The sequence below is a fragment of the Halichoeres trimaculatus genome, unplaced genomic scaffold, assembly GCF_033239565.1.
Source record: "Halichoeres trimaculatus isolate MK-OKI-2021-1 unplaced genomic scaffold, fHalTri1.1 fHalTri1_scaffold_17, whole genome shotgun sequence".
Lineage (NCBI taxonomy): Eukaryota > Metazoa > Chordata > Actinopteri > Labriformes > Labridae > Halichoeres > Halichoeres trimaculatus.
The window spans coordinates 27,523,918-27,541,861 of NW_027437195.1; the positions used below are offsets into that span (position 1 = coordinate 27,523,918).

The 17,944-nt window shown below is 37.0% G+C and overlaps 1 protein-coding gene across 2 annotated transcripts in view; it reads right to left on the reverse strand.

Annotated features, from left to right (window-relative positions):
• The window catches only part of atrn (attractin), a 226,201-nt gene that overhangs the window by 113,513 nt on the left and 94,744 nt on the right, over positions 1-17,944 (reverse strand). Inside the window, exons 20-24 of one of the 2 annotated variants that reach the window (XM_074692049.1) lie at positions 16,551-16,644; positions 14,290-14,342; positions 11,772-11,866; positions 8,352-8,430; positions 6,043-6,197 (exon numbers count right to left, since the gene is read on the reverse strand). In XM_074692049.1, coding sequence (XP_074548150.1) covers positions 6,043-6,197; positions 8,352-8,430; positions 11,772-11,866; positions 14,290-14,342; positions 16,551-16,644 — 476 coding nt within the window. Of the gene's footprint in view, positions 1-6,042; positions 6,201-8,351; positions 8,431-11,771; positions 11,867-14,289; positions 14,343-16,550; positions 16,645-17,944 lie in introns of both variants that reach the window. The other variant, XM_074692048.1, reaches the window with a different exon arrangement.

Sequence of the window (17,944 nt, forward strand, 5' to 3'; positions counted from 1 at the left end):
TGCCCAGCTCTGATCTCCTTCTATCTGATCCCACACTGCTTTTTGGATGTGCTGTGTATGAAATCCACCCAAGAACTTGTCACAGTCCTACACTGACCCGTGTTCACAAAACAAAACCAGAACCATCCCACGCAGCATGGTGTTTACCAAACGGACACAGTAACCACTGAAGGAAGCACGCTTCATGGTTTCCTGGCAAATCTGTGAGTAGATAACGGTCAGAAAGAGGAAGAGGAAGAGGACAGTCATGATTTAATGATGGCTTTTTGAGTGCCAGTGACTCACAGCGTCACCAGTCCCACCAGTGCAGAGCTGGAGCGTGACGTCAAGGTGGCACGCAGACGGGGGTCATGTTATGAAAGACCTGATTTAGGTCACAGAGAAGTAGAATAATCAGATTCAAGTCTCTTCTGCCTGCAGTGAGAAGATCCAGCCTCTGGAGCAGCAGGAGTACAGAGTTTATGCACCAAACTGGGTCGCTTTAAATGTACCACAGTTAAGGACAGAACGAAGATGTTGCTGCTCTGATTGGTAAGGAATAACATTATTTGACTGAGTTGGGTCGAGCCAACAATGAGTTTTAAACAGACTCTGTTACAGTCTCTACACTTCTTACAAATTTTTATATTTAGACCTGTTAGATATCGAACCTTGTTTTGAAAGTGTATAATTGGTTTTTTATCTTTTAATTTGCAGCATAAGCATAGATCAGTGAAGAACTGTAGAAAAATGCCAAATTGGTCCTCTCATAAAATTCTTTTGAAAATAAAACCTGTTTCTAAATTCAGTGACACCATTGTAGTGTTTCATTTAAGACAAGGATCTTCAACCTGTGGCTCTGGTGCCTCATGGGACTCTGTGACTCCTTTGAAGTGCCTCCTTGAAGCTTTTGAAATTTCCAAAATTTTTGAAATTCTTGGAAATTTTGCATATTTAAGAAATTTTTGCAAATTTTTGAAATGTTTTATAAGTTCTTATATTTTTTTAAATAAAATAATTTTTTTTTTGCAAATTTGGGGAGGTAAAAAGCTTGTTGAATTTTTTTGCAAATTTTTTAACTTCAATTTTTTTTTGTGCAAATTTTGCAATCCTTTTGAATGACAAATGCTTTTTTAATCTATGCAAATTTTTGAAATTCTAAAGCTATTAAAAATTTTGTTATTTCCAATTTGTATGAGCATGTTTGCAAATTAAAAAAAAATAAACATTTTTTTTTTATTTTTTGCAAATTCTTGAAATGTCAAAATTTTTGACTTTTCTTGCAAAATTAATTATTAAAAAATAAGAAATTAGATTTACAATTTCATTAAAAAAAAAAAAATCTTCTAGTTTCTTTAATTTTTCATTTGAGTTTAACTGGTTAGAATTTAAACACTTCGTAGTCTTTATCAAAAAGACAAAGTAGATGTTGTGCCCCAGGAATGACTTTTACCCAAGTGACCTGAGGCAAAATGGCGCCCATGGAAGCAAAGACTGCAGACCCCTAATTTATGACTACCACATAAAATCTGTTGAAAATAGTTTTTAACCAGTTGACACTAGTTCAAGAAATTCTCTTATCAGATTTAGTGCTTGTATCTTGAGTATATGCTCCATTTTCATCATGCTTGACATGTGCATTGATTTAAAACTACAAACCAAAGGAGAAATGGTGCAAATTAACACCAGACCCAGCAAAGTGACATCTTAAAATATGTGCCGAGTGGTAACTTTTCTAAAACCAAATTTTCAGCATTGATTTTGTTTCATTTCTACTGCTGAAAAGTCACTCTACCAGAGGAAAACATCATTTGTTTCTTTCTCTGTTGAGTGCTCAGTTCCTGTTGTGAAATTTGATACCTCGCATTGAAAGAGTAATATTTCTGCTGCTTTATGAATCACCAAAATCTGAAAAAGAAAACTAATCATCTCAAACCAAAATGTTAAAAATTTGGTGTTTTAAAGGCATCAACTTTACTAACTTTTACAACTTCCTTCATCTCATTAGCACTCAAGCATCTGCTTCAATTCATCACAAACAGAGTCTGATCCCATTGATCCCCATTAGCTGCTATAACTATTTTTATTATTATAACTATCATTACTATTATTGTTGTTATTGTTGTTGTTATTATTATTATTATTATTATTATTACTGTTATTATTATTGATATTATTATTATTATTATCACTATTATTGTCACTCTTATTATTGTTATTATTATTATTATTATTATTATTATTATTATTATTATTATTGCCAGTATTTTATTATTTTTATTTTTATTATTATTGGTATTGTTTGTATTTATTTTGTATTTGGCTGTATAGAACCTGTGTTTTTATTTATCTTCTTTCTACTCTTATCTATTCTGCACATCTTTTTTTGTACTACGGTGTTACTTGCTGCTGGAATCTGAATTTCCTGAGGGAACCCTCCCAAAGGATTAATAAAGTTCCTATCTAATCTAATCTAATCTGAAGATGACAACTCAGAATGTCCTGCAAAGCTTTCAACGTGACTTTTTTTCAAAAACCTGACAACCCAAATGCAAACAAACCAGTTACTCACATTAAACATCAACATTTTTCTGGCATGACTTAGCCGCTGATGTACAGCAAAAGCACTGATGAGGGACAGCTCTCTTTCCAGCAGTCATCCACACGGCAGCAGTTCAACAAGTGCACTGCAGCTCGACTGCGTAAACACACAGCGCTGCCGAGCAGGCAGAAAACACAGGCCTCCATTCACCGCTCCTGCCAAGGAGCCACATCAACACTGGTGAAAAGCTCCTGCTCACCAAATCCGGGAAACTTTCTCCCTCTAACTGACCACATTTCATTGGTGACTGCCAACATTTACATTCTGACGCCAGCTTTTTGAGTTACGAAGTAGAAAAGTGGCTTTTGAAACAGACAAGCTGAGCAGTCACAGTGGAAATCCACCGCAGATTTTCTGCACTTTGATCTAAAATATGTGAAGCTATAAGTGTGTGTGAGTGTTTACTTATTTGCACACATGGGATAACTCTGCGCATGGGAGAGCATTAAGAGACCTAATGTGTCATTTCGTAGATGCTTTTACACTTTTAGCATAAAGAGCCCCGCATCGGTTGGTAAATATTTAGATGTTCTACTTGAGTTCATCATGCTTTTATCACATTTTATGCTCTGATTAAGTCATTCTGCTGTTTAACCTTCATGTGTTGACTTGTTTTAAAGCTGTGCTGGGTAAACTTCAAGCAAGCAGCTACAAATGCAGCAGGAGGAGCTGCTGGAAAAGGTACAGAGCTCTGTTAAAGAGACAGTTTTTGAGCTTCTCCTTTTTCTCATGTTGAATCATTTTGACTTTCTATTTCTATCATTCTTTCTCTACAAATATCCACTAAGCAACATTTTTCTCTCTCAAGATATGAAAGAAAATGAACCTGAATTTACTCCAAGCATCTCTCAATGACAGGTACAAACAAATGGTCAAATCTGACATCACTGCCTTCTATGAGACTGTTAAAAAAGTAACAGCTTTGATGACATGTCTAACATTTCAGGAGTAACAACAAGATCCAAAAGCGGCTTATTGCATGCCGCTCACTCAGTGACACATGCCAGAGAGTCAGCAACATATGCCGGTGGGTCAGCGCCACATGCCAGATACTGATTGGCTTGTGCCAAAGGGCCAAAGCCATATGCCGGTGGGTCAGCCACATGCAAATGGGTCTGTGGCAGCGGCAAATGGGTGAATGCCATGTGCCGCTCACTTAGTGACACATGCCAATGGGTCAGCCCTATATGCCAGATACTTGGTGACACATGCCAAAGGGTGAGAGCCATATGCCGGTGGGTCAGCCACACACAAATGAGTCTGTGGCAAGGGCCAATGGGCGAATGCCATGTGCCACTCACTTAGTGACACATGCCAGTGGGTCAGCCACATATGCTGGTGGGTCAGTGACATATGCCAATGGGTCAGCCACATTTGCCAGTGGGTAAGCAACACATGCTAATGGGGTGGTGCCACATGCTGGTTGCTCAGTGGCTTGTGTCAAAGGGTAAGACCCATATGCCGGTGGGTCAAGAATACAAGCCAACGGGTCAGCCACACATGCAAATGGGTCTGTGACATGGGCAAATGGGTAAATGGCATGTGCCACTCACTCAGTGACACATGCCAGTGGGTAAGCAACACATGCCAGTGGGTACGTCACATGTGCCAGTGGAGTAGTGACATGTGCCAGTTGCTCACTGACACATGCTGGTGAATAAGCAACACATGCCAATGGGTTAGCGACATGGCCAGTTGTTCAGTGACACATGCTTGTGTAGAGTAGTTATAATGGTTTTTTTGTCACTATTTTCAGGGTTAACAACAATGAACTCCTCCCAAGAATCACATGAAGAGGAACTGTTTCTCAGTTCAGCATTTTATTCAGGTTACAGGTATAGCTTACAGCGCTGGTCCCAAACAGAATGAGCCCCGATCTCTGGGTACCTCGCACTTTCAAAGGAATCACTCCAAACCAGGATACCCTTCAGGAGATTAGTGGGAGACCAGAGATGTTAACCTATATGTGATGAATATAGTGTAAGCGTGTGTTTCATTGCAATTACAGCAACAAGCGTTCTGCATTGCACAATGCTGGTGGAAATCTCTAAAACATTGAATTGTTTATAGGAAAATAAGGCAATAGCAATTACTTTCTAGATCAGAAGAAAATCCAAATTACTTGGAAAAACATTGCTTCTCTTGGAAATTTAAACCTTTGAGTCTCAACTGATCTCAATTCTGCTATGAGCACACTGATGAATGCTAAGAGTATAAAAAGGAGTAGAAAGGAAAGCAGCTATATATGGTTATGTAGTATCATTAGCATAGAATGTGTGTTTACAAGGAGTGGGGAAGAAAATATGGTCTTCTCCATCCTTTAGAGCTCAGAAGCCCGTTAAAGGAACAGTTTTTGTTGCAAGTTGCATTATTTGGTGAGGTAGTGGCTCTGGGAATTTATCATTGAAAAATCACTGAGGTGACTGAAGTTTTCAGAGTTTTCCAGTAAGTGAACCTTGGAGTTTGATTTGCCATAAATTCAGAGATTTTTCTACTCTCTAAACATGTAGCCAATGGGTCCAAGACATGGGCCAGTGGGTCAACGCCATGTGCCCGTCGCTCAGTAACAAGTGACAGTGGGTCAATACTAGGTGCCAATGGGTCAACGCCATGTGCCGGTTGCTTGGTAATAAGTGCCAATGGGTCAGAGACATGGGCCAGTGGGTCAACTTCATGTGCCTGTTGCGCGGTAACAAGTGCCAGTGGGTCAATGCCATGTGCTCGTTACTTGGTAACAAGTGCCAGTGGGTCAACGCCATGTGCTGATCGCTCAGTAACAAATGCAAATGGGTCAGAGACATGAGCCATTGGGTCAACACCATGTGCTTGTCGCTCACTAACAATCTCCCAATGGATCAGTGATACGTGCCACTGTTTTAGCATCACGTGCCAATGGGTAGTGACACATGCCAGTAGGTAAAAGACACATGCCAGAGAAACTTTTAACACTTCTCATTGTTGATCAGAGGCATCGGATAGTGGGTCAACTCGCTCAGTAACAAGTGCCAATGGGCCAGTTAGAAGTGCCCATGGGTTAACACCATGTGCCTGTCGCTCAGTAACAATCTTCCAATGGATCAGAGACATAGGTCAGTGGGTCAACGCCATGTGTCATTTGCTCAGTGCCATGTGCCAATGGGCAGTGACTCATGCCAGTGGGTAAATGACTCATGCCAGTTGGTAAATGACACGTGCCGGATAAACTCCCAACTTTTCATGTTGTTAATCAGATTTAGAATTTAAGTTTATATTTGGTTAAACATTCTGAACATCCCCAGCTCAGATGACTGAAGCATTGCACAGACTTGGAGGGAGCTGCGTGATTTGCTGTGCATTTGATAACCCCTCACAGAACATCAAAGGTTTACACACCAGAAAATTACGAGTATTGTTTGTTTTGAACGTTGCATTGAGCCTATCAGGATTATTTTGGGGTTTAATTATTGCTGAACAAAGCTTACTTGTATCTTAATGGGCCAAGTGAAGTTGCTGACATAGACGAAGAACGTGATGTTCGGGCTGTTGCGGAAATCAAAGTTCTCGTTGGAGAAGCTGTCTTTGAACTCCTTGATGTTGCTCCGAGAGACAATGGGGATCTCCTCCCCGGTCTGTGTGCCTGCTGAGTGGCGAAGGGAAGATAAGAGAAAAGGGGACAGAGATGGAGAGGGAGAAAACAAAGAAGAGAAAATGAAGTGGGAGGTTAAAAAAGAGACAATGAAAGTGACAGACGTTAAATTGGTCGACTTATTTTAATTGTCTAATTGAAGATTGTCTTTTAGACACTATCAGTCCAATTCTAAGAGAATATTTAATATTCTTTTAAAAAGGAACAAATCAAGTGTTGATGACTTCATGTATAGATAAACACATTTTTACATATTAGATATTTTTTTGAGTTCTCATTTTTAAATGCAGGAAGTCCAAACAACCTGTCAGACTCTGATGTGAAGTTTCAGCAAAAGCTCAACAATAAAGTCCTGATTTTGGTTTAACAGTATAACACTGTTATAAACAATGCATTCTGGGAATATTAACATTTGCCCCCACTGTAGCAAATGACTGTACTTTTATCAGAAAATTTTAATGGTCAACTCCTATTTTGTTTAAACAGAGCACTGTTAAACATGCCCTGTGAAATTTATAAACTGTAGTCCAATATAAAGTATTAAAACAATAAAAATAAATTACAGGACATTTTTGCGGCAAGTATTTTACTACTATTTTACATTAAAAATTTTTACAGTGTATCATCAACGGTCAAATTTTTACAGTAGTTTATAGTTTACAGCTGGGGAGAAAATATGTTACATCATACAAAGATGGCACTGTAATAGTTTACATACGATAGTTTATTGGTTTAAAATGCTATTTGTAAAAATACCATAAAAAAAATTGCCTACAGTTTATTACTGCAATTGAGATAACAATAAGTTATGGTATTTCTACAGTGCAGAGATACTAAACATGTACAGTACAGCATTGCGGAAACTGCTGCCAGTAAAATTACGTATTTTTATATTTATACACCACCATTTATAGTGTAAATTCAATATGAATAACTTACTGCATTTAATTTGTATAGTAAGTAATTTACATGACGCAGTTTGGCCAGTAAATTCCTGTAATTTTACTCTAATAAGTTTTTGTGCACATGACGAAAATGTTAAATCAATGGGTTTTAAACAGTCTCAGAAACATCTCTACCTTGTAAACAGCTCAAACTGCTAAGTTAATGTACAGTTGGTGATATGCAAGTGATAAATTAAAGGCACGGTCACAAATTAAGACTTCAAGATTGAAATTCTGTAATATGATTCACAGATCTGAATCCAGATTTACATACACAGATCCTGCTGCATGATGAAAGAATGTCAAAATAATTTGCAAATTTATTTCCATATTAATATTAGAAAAATACAAAGCTAAACCTACAACATTATGATGTACAAGTTGTAAATAAGAGCCACAGATATGTTTTGTTTTGTTTTGTTTTGTTTTGTTTTTTTGTCTTTTTTTTCTTCTTTGAGACACAAGTCACAATGTACAGACACAAATATTTTGTTATGGATACAAATCGCTGTTTAGGAGTTAATGATTTGAATATTAAGCTTAGATTAGTGGTAGATTCAAACCCAGTTAAGATTGATGGATCAGTTTATGGCTTCAAAAAAAATCTGTTGAGTTACTCTGTCAAATTGTGTTTTCAACATGTTCCCCTCCTTCCTTCTACAATCCATGAAGTGATGGTCACAGCTCTTCTTATGTTAAATACACATCATCAGGTTTTTCACATTTACATAAAGGATACAGCAACAACATTTCTGTTTTTAGAAAAATGTGTGAAAATTTTCATTTCTCATGTTTTATTGCACTTTTTAATGATTTATCGAGTAAGACTAAAAAAACAGCTCTTTCAGACTTGGTATGCTCGGTCATACAGGGTTAAGCAAGATCATCTGCATCTGACTTCAACCAATTATGATTTATAAATAGAGATCTTCACCTGCTCTCAGTTTCATTTAACAGAGTCTGAATTAGTCGAGATTACCCATTATTATTTTTATCAATGACGTCTGTTTAATGAGAAAATGAACTCAAGGTGAAATCTTTTTCCCCTCAACAGCCGTTATCTGAGTGCTTTTCAAAGTAGACTGAAATGACACGAAAAGAAAAGCTGCAAATTGGATATTATTTTCTCTGTATGACTGATCATAATTAAAAAAAGAAGGATTTCATGTGACTGTGTAAGCACCACTTTGTTACTCGTTACCTGTGAAGCTCGTGGCCCAGGTGATGTTCAGGTTAAAGTTCTTTGAGGCGTTAATGAACATGTCAAGGTCCCGGTTTGGCTGAAGAAGAAGAAGAAGAAGAGAGCAGACGTTATAAAGTATAAGATCCTTCCTGTGTCACGTGCAGAGAAAACCAATGAATTATAAAAGGAAGACGCAGCAGCTGTAAATCCAGAGTCACTCATTAGTCTGCAGCTGTACAAACAGTAACTGTGTTGCAGACGGGAGCAAATTTGCTCAGCTAATGGAAGCTGAATTAGCAAAACAACAAGAGTCAATGAGGAAAATGATATGTATTAAAATGCTGTAAGCGCAATTATTGAGTGTCATCAGCTTTGATAGCATCAAGTAGGTGTACATTAAGACCTAATTAGTGTTGACAGACTGATTGAAGGCAGTTAATAATCATTAAACAGCTTCAGAGGAGATGAATGGTAAAGAGGCTCATTTAGGAAAAATGTTCAGATTTCCTCCATCAATGATTTTCAGCGTTTCTCTTTGATTCTCTGCAGTTCAATTTTACACTTTCCTTTCTTGCACTTAGTGGCAGACTTTGTTTAAGCCATTTGGCTAAATCCTGAAACAACAACCACAGGATATAGGTTACTCATCAGCATCACGGACAGAAATCTTAACCAGACTGTTCATCCTCATAAGGCGGCTATAACACGACTCAGAGATACAACCAAAACAAAACACCCAGTGATTGTGAAAACACACTTCTTTATTTAGAGATCTTAGATCTGTTTTTTTCCTCCATTAGGTGAAAGCTTTGTCGGGGGAAAGACACCATCTGGAACATTCAAATCAGATTCTTGTTTGAGCTCCAGATGCTGCAGCCAGGTAAACAGGACTGGACAAGCTTTCCCTGGCTGGAAAACATCTGTGTTACCAACTGTGTGATGATTTGTGCGACTTGCTCGACGCTTCAGTCTGGCGTGAGTTTGAGCACGTCAGCGGGAGACTGACTCTGAGGCGAGACGTCATTTTTTTCTCAATTTCTTGCTGAAAAAATTTAGAAAGTTATCTTGTTTTTTCCCTAAATCAGTTATCTTTGAGTGATTCTATAACTAGGGATACATTTCAATTAATTTTACTAAATATTAATGTCAAGCAATAATAAATTTTACAGTGCATCATTTGGGTGATATTTCACTTTCATTCAATACAGAAAGTTAACAGGTTCCATCATTTGTTTAGCAAAAAATGTTGCTGAATTTGCTAATTGCTAATGTTGCTAGGCATCGCCCTGTTGGTTATAGCTGCTTGCTGCAGTAATAGTAATTTTTTCTGCTGTTTTTTGTAAGTGGATCATCACTTTGTATGGCTCATTTGTTGGTCATGGACACCAAACTTTTTGTGGCTTCAGTGATATTTTTACTATTTTTGCTCCTGTGTTTGTCTGGAGATCCTACATGTAACCATGGCTGCATTGTTTACATGTGAAATCAGCTGTAAGGAGCCTGTAGTATGTCAATGCTAATTGGTGCAAGGCCAGATGTTTCCCTCAAGGTGAGGAGAAGGAGGTGAGGACGACATGCTGGTTCTCAGGTGAGAGCTAAGAAGTGACGACATCAACCTGTCCTTCCATCCATCGTTATTGGGAAAATAAGATCTATCTCCAATAAGATGGAGAAGACTGCTGAAGAAGCTCAGTCCTGGACCCTGTGGAGGTGGAGGCTGGCTGACTGGACAATGATGGACGAGCTGTCATCATCTACTTTCTTATGGAGCTTTTTGCACTTTCTATACACTTTTTTACTTTTGTTTCTTGATTGCTGCTGTGCCTCTTCCTAAATTTCCCTCCAAGGATAAATAAAGTATTTTCTATTCTATTCTAAATGCAAATAATGTGTTAGAATTTGCAGTTTTTGTGCTGTCTAATTTCTCAAATCTCAAGTTTGCTCTTCAAAATTAACACCAGAATATATGTTTGTGTTTATTATTTTTGGCATTACTTGTTCAAAATAATAATTAAAACATGAAAAAAGCTTTTTTAAAACTATCTAAATAATTAATTTAGTTAAAATAATTTACATTGTGTGTGTCCAAGAAATCAGCATCAACTGTGTTACCCATTGAAAAAAAACCCTATAAATCACCAATGGTTTGCTCCAAAGTCACATGACCTAAATCAATTGAGGTCCCAACCCTTTTTGGTGTGAGCCTTGAAGAAAGTGTGACATGTTTCAGGTCCTCCTCATCAATATTTCATCAGAATGATTGTCTGTACATGGGGCACATTAACTGTTCATCAACTGTGTTACCAACATTTTCTGCTGTTCTTACTATAGATGTTATAAAGACCAAACTGTGAAGAAAAGGAGCAGATATATGAGGTGATGGAGGTCAGGTGGTGGCATGTTCAAGGTCTGCAGTTAGCACAAGGGACAAAACATGGAGAAAATGTGTACTGTGTTAGCATCGCTAAATGTAAAGTTGTAGAGACAGGTTTCTCTCTTCTTGTCCTGTCAGCTGGGTTACTGTGATTTTTGTGCCATAATTCTTTTAAATTTTGGATATACCGTGATATAAATGATGAGGGACATTTATAGGGAGCTTAAGTTAGTTATTTTTTATTTGGGAATCAACATTTCCTAAAAATTAAGTAGAAAACCGTATAGGTATGTCTCTTATGTAGCTTCTTCTCATAAGGATCTTAAATAGTTAAGAGATATTTTTTTCTATCTTAACCAGAAAGTAAAAAAATCAGATTTTTATCCTGGAATTCTTAGATTTGAGTCAGAATAATGTCAAAGTCAGAGAAATTTGCTAGATAATAAAGCTAGCAGATGGGAAAGAAATTTTTTATACCTTGTTGATACGGTAACCTTTACTGGTTTTCTTTCTTCTGGAGTGCCTCAGAGATCTGACCTCGGGCCTCTCCTGTTTTATTTGAATACAATCCCCCTAGACTCCATTGTCGACAAAATAGCTATCTTTTTCATCTGTTACACACCTTTTAACCTGTTTTTGAGATGAAGATAAATCCCTGTTTAGAATAAAAAGTATCAGAGCTGGGATGGCCTTGAATTACTAAAGTCTGAAATGTGATGTTGCACTGTCTGATTTTGAATCCCTTTGAAAAACACTTTAGCTCATTATCTTCAAACCATGAGTGTTTTATCTATCTGTCTTGCTGCTTACATCATGTCTGTGCATTTTCTTAAAGTGGTTATTTTGTTAATTCTTTTAAAAATGATTTCACTCAATTTTCCGCCAACTAAATCTGAACATCATGTAAGAGAGAAACAAGCTCAAAAGGAGCCTGAGACTTGAGATGTCAATTGTGAACTTTTTTTCCCACCAAACCTCATCATCTGTTGCTGACTAAATAATTCATTATCCTAATAAAAGTGACAGCTGCTGTGACGGCGGGGCGTCCACCGTCAGACACGTACCTCCTCAGGTGTGGCCACGAAGTTGATGGCGGTGTAGTAGCGGTCGTCCTCCTGCGACAGACTGAAGGTGAACTGGTAGTCGATGAGGAGCGTGTCTGTTTGGAGTGATGGAGCCAGCAGAGAGGGCGCGTGGTGGGGATTACAAAAGAAGAAGAAGAGGAATAGCTCGATTAGTCTAGTTTGAAAGTCACACCAGAGTGTGTGCACACAGCGCTCAGGGCAGGAAATGACTCAGTCCCTCGTCCTCTTTCTGTTTAAAAAATCTATTGACTGTCAGGGAGGGAATCAGAGACTTAAATGAAAGTTTCCTTTGATGGAGGTCATGGTTATACCCCTGAGTGTAAACATAAAATAAACCACACCTGTCTCTTTCTTACGCAGGGTTGATCTATTTGCTCAGAGAGGAAGATTTGTTTCATACTTAGCTCAGTAATACTTCTGTATTTCCAACTGCCACTGATACATGGAAACATTTTAACTTTTTAGTGTCTGTTTAGCTTTCACTCAAATCTCTTCAGCAGTGTTTTAGAGTATTGTAGCTTAACTTAAACTGCTCTATTAGTGTTTTTACTTATTACTTACTTTTTATTACCTTGTTATGTTATCAGTCTGTGCACATTTGGTATTTGTATTTGATTATATGCATTTCTTGAAGTTAAACTTTTCAGCATGTGACTTTTTCTAGTTAAACTTATTTTATTATTCCATCTTCGATGAAGTTTTATAGTAATTTGTCAGCCCTGTGATTAACTGGCGACCAGTCCAGGGTGGACCCCAATGACAGCTGGGATAGACTCCAGCCACTGAACAGGACCCTGAACAGGATAAGTGGTTTGGAAATTAACTGAATGAATGACTGAATCGACTTACTACTGTGATTATGTAACCCAACATTTATCCACCACACATCCACCATGTATCTACTGTTAACCTAACATACATCAGTACCCCCACCGTTCACCCACATCCACCGTAAATTCACAGTACATTCAGAGAACATCCTTTCACCCACTCAACATCAACTATTCACCCCATGTACATCCATCGTACCACTACTGTAAGTCCACAGTAAACCCACCGTACACTCACTTAACCTAACTTAATCCAACCTAACCTAATTTAAGATAACCTTATTTAAATAACTGACCAAATTTACCTAACTTAACTCAATTTGACCTAACTCAATCTAACCCAACCTAATTGGATCTACTTCAAGCTAATCTAAGCTAACTTAACCAAGCCTAACTCAAATTAACTTTACTTCATCTAACTTAACCTAACCTAACCTCAACTAACCTAACTTAACCAAATTTGACCTGAATTAATCTTACCTAACCTTACCTAATCTAATTAAAGCTAACTTAACCTAAACTAACTTTACTTAAACTAACTTAGCCTAATCTAAACTAAACAAATTTTACCGAACCTAACCTAACCTAATTACAGCTAGCTTAAGCTAACTTAGCCCAAACTAACTTTACTTAAGCTAACTTAATCTAGCCTGAACTGAACTAACCTAATTCAAGATAACTTAACCCCTAAACCCATAACTTTATCTAACCCAATTTAAGATAACTTAACTAACCTGACTTTACCAAATTTAACCTAACCTGACTTAACCAAACCTAATTTAAGCTAACTTAACCTAACTTAACCTCAACTATCCTAACTTAACCAAATTTAACTTAACTTAACCTAACCTTACTTAACATGACCAAACTTAACCTAAACTCACCTTTCTTTACCAGTTGTTTGCACCAAGCTCTTCAGCAATCGTGTTTCTAAAGTACTTAAGGGGTTATTTAAGGAATAATGTTGTAATGAAACACTATATACACTTACAAAGTGCATTCATGATTTTTTTATTTTAATGTTTGGTGTGTTTTTAACATTTCTTTGATACCACATAGCCCCAGATATGGTTTACCCTAGATGGTGGCAGATTATTTAAGAAAAGTTAAGTTTTTTGATCGGCCTATCATAGTATTCCCTCAGCAGGGGGTCGCTGGTACCGCTGTTCTGCTGATGGTGGCAGAAAAGTTTGGGAGCCTCTGGTAGAAAACACACTTTGGTTTTTACGTGGAACATAAAAATGAAGAGTGAAAGCTTTTAAATGCAGTCAACACCAGAATAGGAACTTTGTTATGAACAGTTTCTACTTTGTGCTGTGGACCTCTGTGCTGCTGTTTGTCTCTGACACAAAGACTGTGACAGCATCAGGGAAAAGAAACAGACCCACAGCTCCTTAAAAGCTTTCAAAAATTCCTCTGCATTCACTTTCAGCCTCGTCTCAATTTCCATTTTTTGTTCCACCTGCATCTGGTATGAAAAGCCGTTGCTCCTCCGCCTGTAATTTCTTTAAACACCAAACTACTTGAGACTCTGATTTAAAGAGCCATGTTCACCACCGTCTTGGCATTGACCTGAAGAGTGAGGAGAGTTACGGCCTTACAGTGGTGTCTTAATGTAATCCCACACACTCTCTTTCAGCCAAGTTGGTAATTGAAATTCCACTTACAGTAGCATGTTCCTTTGAGGGGGTTGCCCTGGTAACGGTTCTCTACTTCACACCTGAAAGAGACGGAGAGACGAGGATAAATGAACAAAATGAAGGGAGATTTGAGAGAAGAGAGCTAGAGATGGATATGAAGGAGACTGACAGCGGAATTGTGTTGATAAGAGTTTATGCCCCTCGTTGTTACAATCATGATAGTGTGACTGCACACCTGTGAGTCTGCTCTGAATAAATAAAGAATTAGTGAGAAAAGCAGAGAAGTGAGAATTAAGCAGCCTCTGTAGCTGACTGACATAAAAAAAAAAAATTAAAAAAAACTCCAAAAAGACTCAAACAGCCCCATTTTCATACTGATGACCACTCTTTTCCTAAACTATATCTCCAGTTTTTTAATGGGCTCCAGGAAGCCCTGCGGTAATGAAGGCCGAGGTTAAGATAAGTGCTGCCGGCACTAATGAACAGCCGCTTTCCACAGGGTGTCAAAAAAGGACACAGGGGGTGCTGAGTCTTTTCTTCAAGTGGAGACATATTAACATGTGGCCTTGCACGTCTTGTAAAATGATGTCAATTGAAAATTTCCTGAATTCTAATTGAGTCCGCACTGAAAGAGAGTTCATGACTTTCAAAATAAAAGGAGCGTTTATGCAGAGTGATATCAGGCTCCACATCTCTGTGGAAAACAGGACAAAGCACCTGTCCCTGCAGCAGTGAAAATGACGAGTTCTCTAAGTTATTTACCTTTCAGTACACAGACTTAAGCACTTAAACTGTTTTTTATTTGACTGTCGCCCGATCCATGGTAGGGAACCCCAAAAGATTCATAATCAAATAAATAAAAACAACTTTTTGAAATGAATACCATTTTGATAAATAACAGACAAATATATAATATGGCCATCAAATTCTACAAAAAAGGCAATATTATCAATTTTTTTTTTTTAATTATTAAATATGTAATTATAATAATTATCTTTTAATAAAAAATATTTCAACAATTTCATACTTTTTTAAATAATTATTTTCCAAGCTTTTATAAAATTATATAAAAAAAAAAACAAAGAAACAAAAATGTTCTTATTACATAATGTTGTTTTCATAAGAATGACTTTGTCAATATGTTGTTTTCATTTATTTTAATAATTGTGGATTTTTTGGGGTTCCATACTATGGGGTCTCCACAACTCCACAATTCTGATTCTGAAGTTACCTTTAAAAATACACTAAAAATATCTTTCTTATACCACTTAGGCTGGTGCCTCTCGAGATTACTGTTTGCTGCTTTAGTAAAGAGGTTTTCATTAGCTATCTCTGTATTGTAGGCTTACAATGCAGGTCATGTGTTACGTTCCTCATTTATGGCTTTATTTAATTCTCTACTACCCTGATGTAAACAATCACAGATGGCAGATAGCATCTTAAACACTGCAAAAAACTGAGATCTTATCAAGTGTTTTTGTCTTATCTGAAGTAAAGAATTGTCTTATTATAATTGATTTGAGCCATAATCAATTGGTCAGTCCAGAAAAATGACTTGTTTAAAGAAAAAAAAATCTCGAAAATTTGCTTAAAATTAAATAATGTCTAAATACGAGTATTTTTTCTCTTGTCTTATTGGTAGACTTTTCTTACTTGTTACAGGCAATTCAGACCTCATTTTTATCATTAATTAACTTGAAACAAGAAATTTCCTGGACTGATCAGGTAAATGTGGCTCATTTTAAAACTAAAAAGACATTTTCTACTGAAAAGAAGACAAAAACACCTGATCAGATTTCAGTTTTTTGGCACTGAATGAGCTGTATCCAGGCTGTGTCTTGTTAAACTGATACAAACCAACCAACCAGAACAAAGCAAAAAACAGAACAGGCGTATTGGTGCTAACCTGTAAGGTGGGCTGGTGATGCTAGCTTTGCTAATGGTTGCAACACTGAAAACTTTTGATCCTGTGTTAAATATAGAGCTTAATTTGAGCTGTTTTCTTTGTGACAAAGAAATGAGTCACTTTGGAGCATCCTTAGAATTTATTTCACAGAATTACAGGATGTGATTATCAAAAGAGCTTTTTCTATAAAACCACAGGATCCACAGCTGAGCTTTGGATGTCAGCTGTCCTGCACGTGCTGGACAAAATAAAGACTAAATCATAACCATTCACCTGGAGTTAAACAGTAGGGGGGAAGAGATGTGAAAAAACCGAAGACACACACAGAGAAAAAAAGAGGGCAAAGGTAGGAAGAGAGGAACAAATGGATGGAAGAACTCACAGGTGGCAGCGGTCTCCTTTGATGCCTTTGGTGGTGCAGAAACATTTCCCGTTGTTGGGGTTGCACATGCTTGCATGGCCGTTACACTTGCAGGCTGGAGAGAGAACACGAGGAACATGAAAACAGAAGAAAAATAGGAAAGATGTCATTTTTTATTCATTATAGTGTAACAGACAGAAAGAAAGGGCTAAGGCTGCAACGATGAATCGATAAAATTGATAAAAATTTATTAGTAAACACGTCAAAGTTTTTCCATGATCGATGCACTGTGCTGTGTCATTACTGTATTAGTTTATCTTTAGTTTATTTGTCGGTATTTAGCGGTTGGCAACTAGCCAAAGGTGCATTATTCAAATATGTTGTTTCTGTGTATATATATCTAAGCAAACAATAGTCATCAAAACAAAAAAACAACCCATGTTTTGTTTTGCAAATTTATTATTATGCATTCTCATCTTTTTTTTTCCCCGATTCCCTGATTAATCGATTAATCGATTAATTGCAAATATAATCGTCAGAGTAATCAATTAGTAAAATAATCCTTAGTTGCAGCCCTGAAGTGAATAAACTTTTACTTTTACCTTTAAAAATACACTCAAAATTGCTGTTCACTGCTTTAGTTCAGAGGTTTTAATTAGCTATGTCTGTAATGTAGGCTTACAATGCAGGACATGTGTTGCGTTCCCCATCTATGGCTTCATTTAGTACTCTACTACCCTGATGTAAACAGTCACAGGTGACCGATAGCATCTTATAAACTGCAAAAAAAAATGAAATCTTATCAAGTCTTTTAGTCTTATTTGAAGAAAAAAAAATCTTATTATAATTTATTTAAGCCATATTCAACTGGTAAGTCCAGAAAAATGATTTTTTTTTTTTTTTTTCGAAAATTTGCTTAAACTAAAATAATGTCTTCATACAAGTATTTTTTCTCTTGACCCATTGGCAGATTTTTTTATATGTTACAAGCAATTCAGACCTCATTTTTATCTTTACTTAACTTGAAACAAGACATTTTTCTGGACTGATCAGGTAAACTTGGCTCATATTAAGTCTAAAAAACACATTTTTACCGAAAACAAGAGAAAATCACTTGATCAGATTTCAGTCTTGCAGCAATGAAGGAGCTGTATCCAGACTGTCACTGACATAAAACCACCCAACCAGAGCAAAGTGTGATTACATAACAATGTAATTTCACTTATTTTGCCCAAACTTGTGATTCTTTAAGTGAAAATACATGCATATCACTTTTTATACTCTCTAAATTTAGCATCTGGTCTGTTCAAATATGTTGTTACTTTGTAAATATCTCTCAGCCCTAGACAGAACAACAAAAAATACCAGAGGTTGAAAGCTTCATCTGCTTCATGAGCTCTGGCTCCAGTCCCACC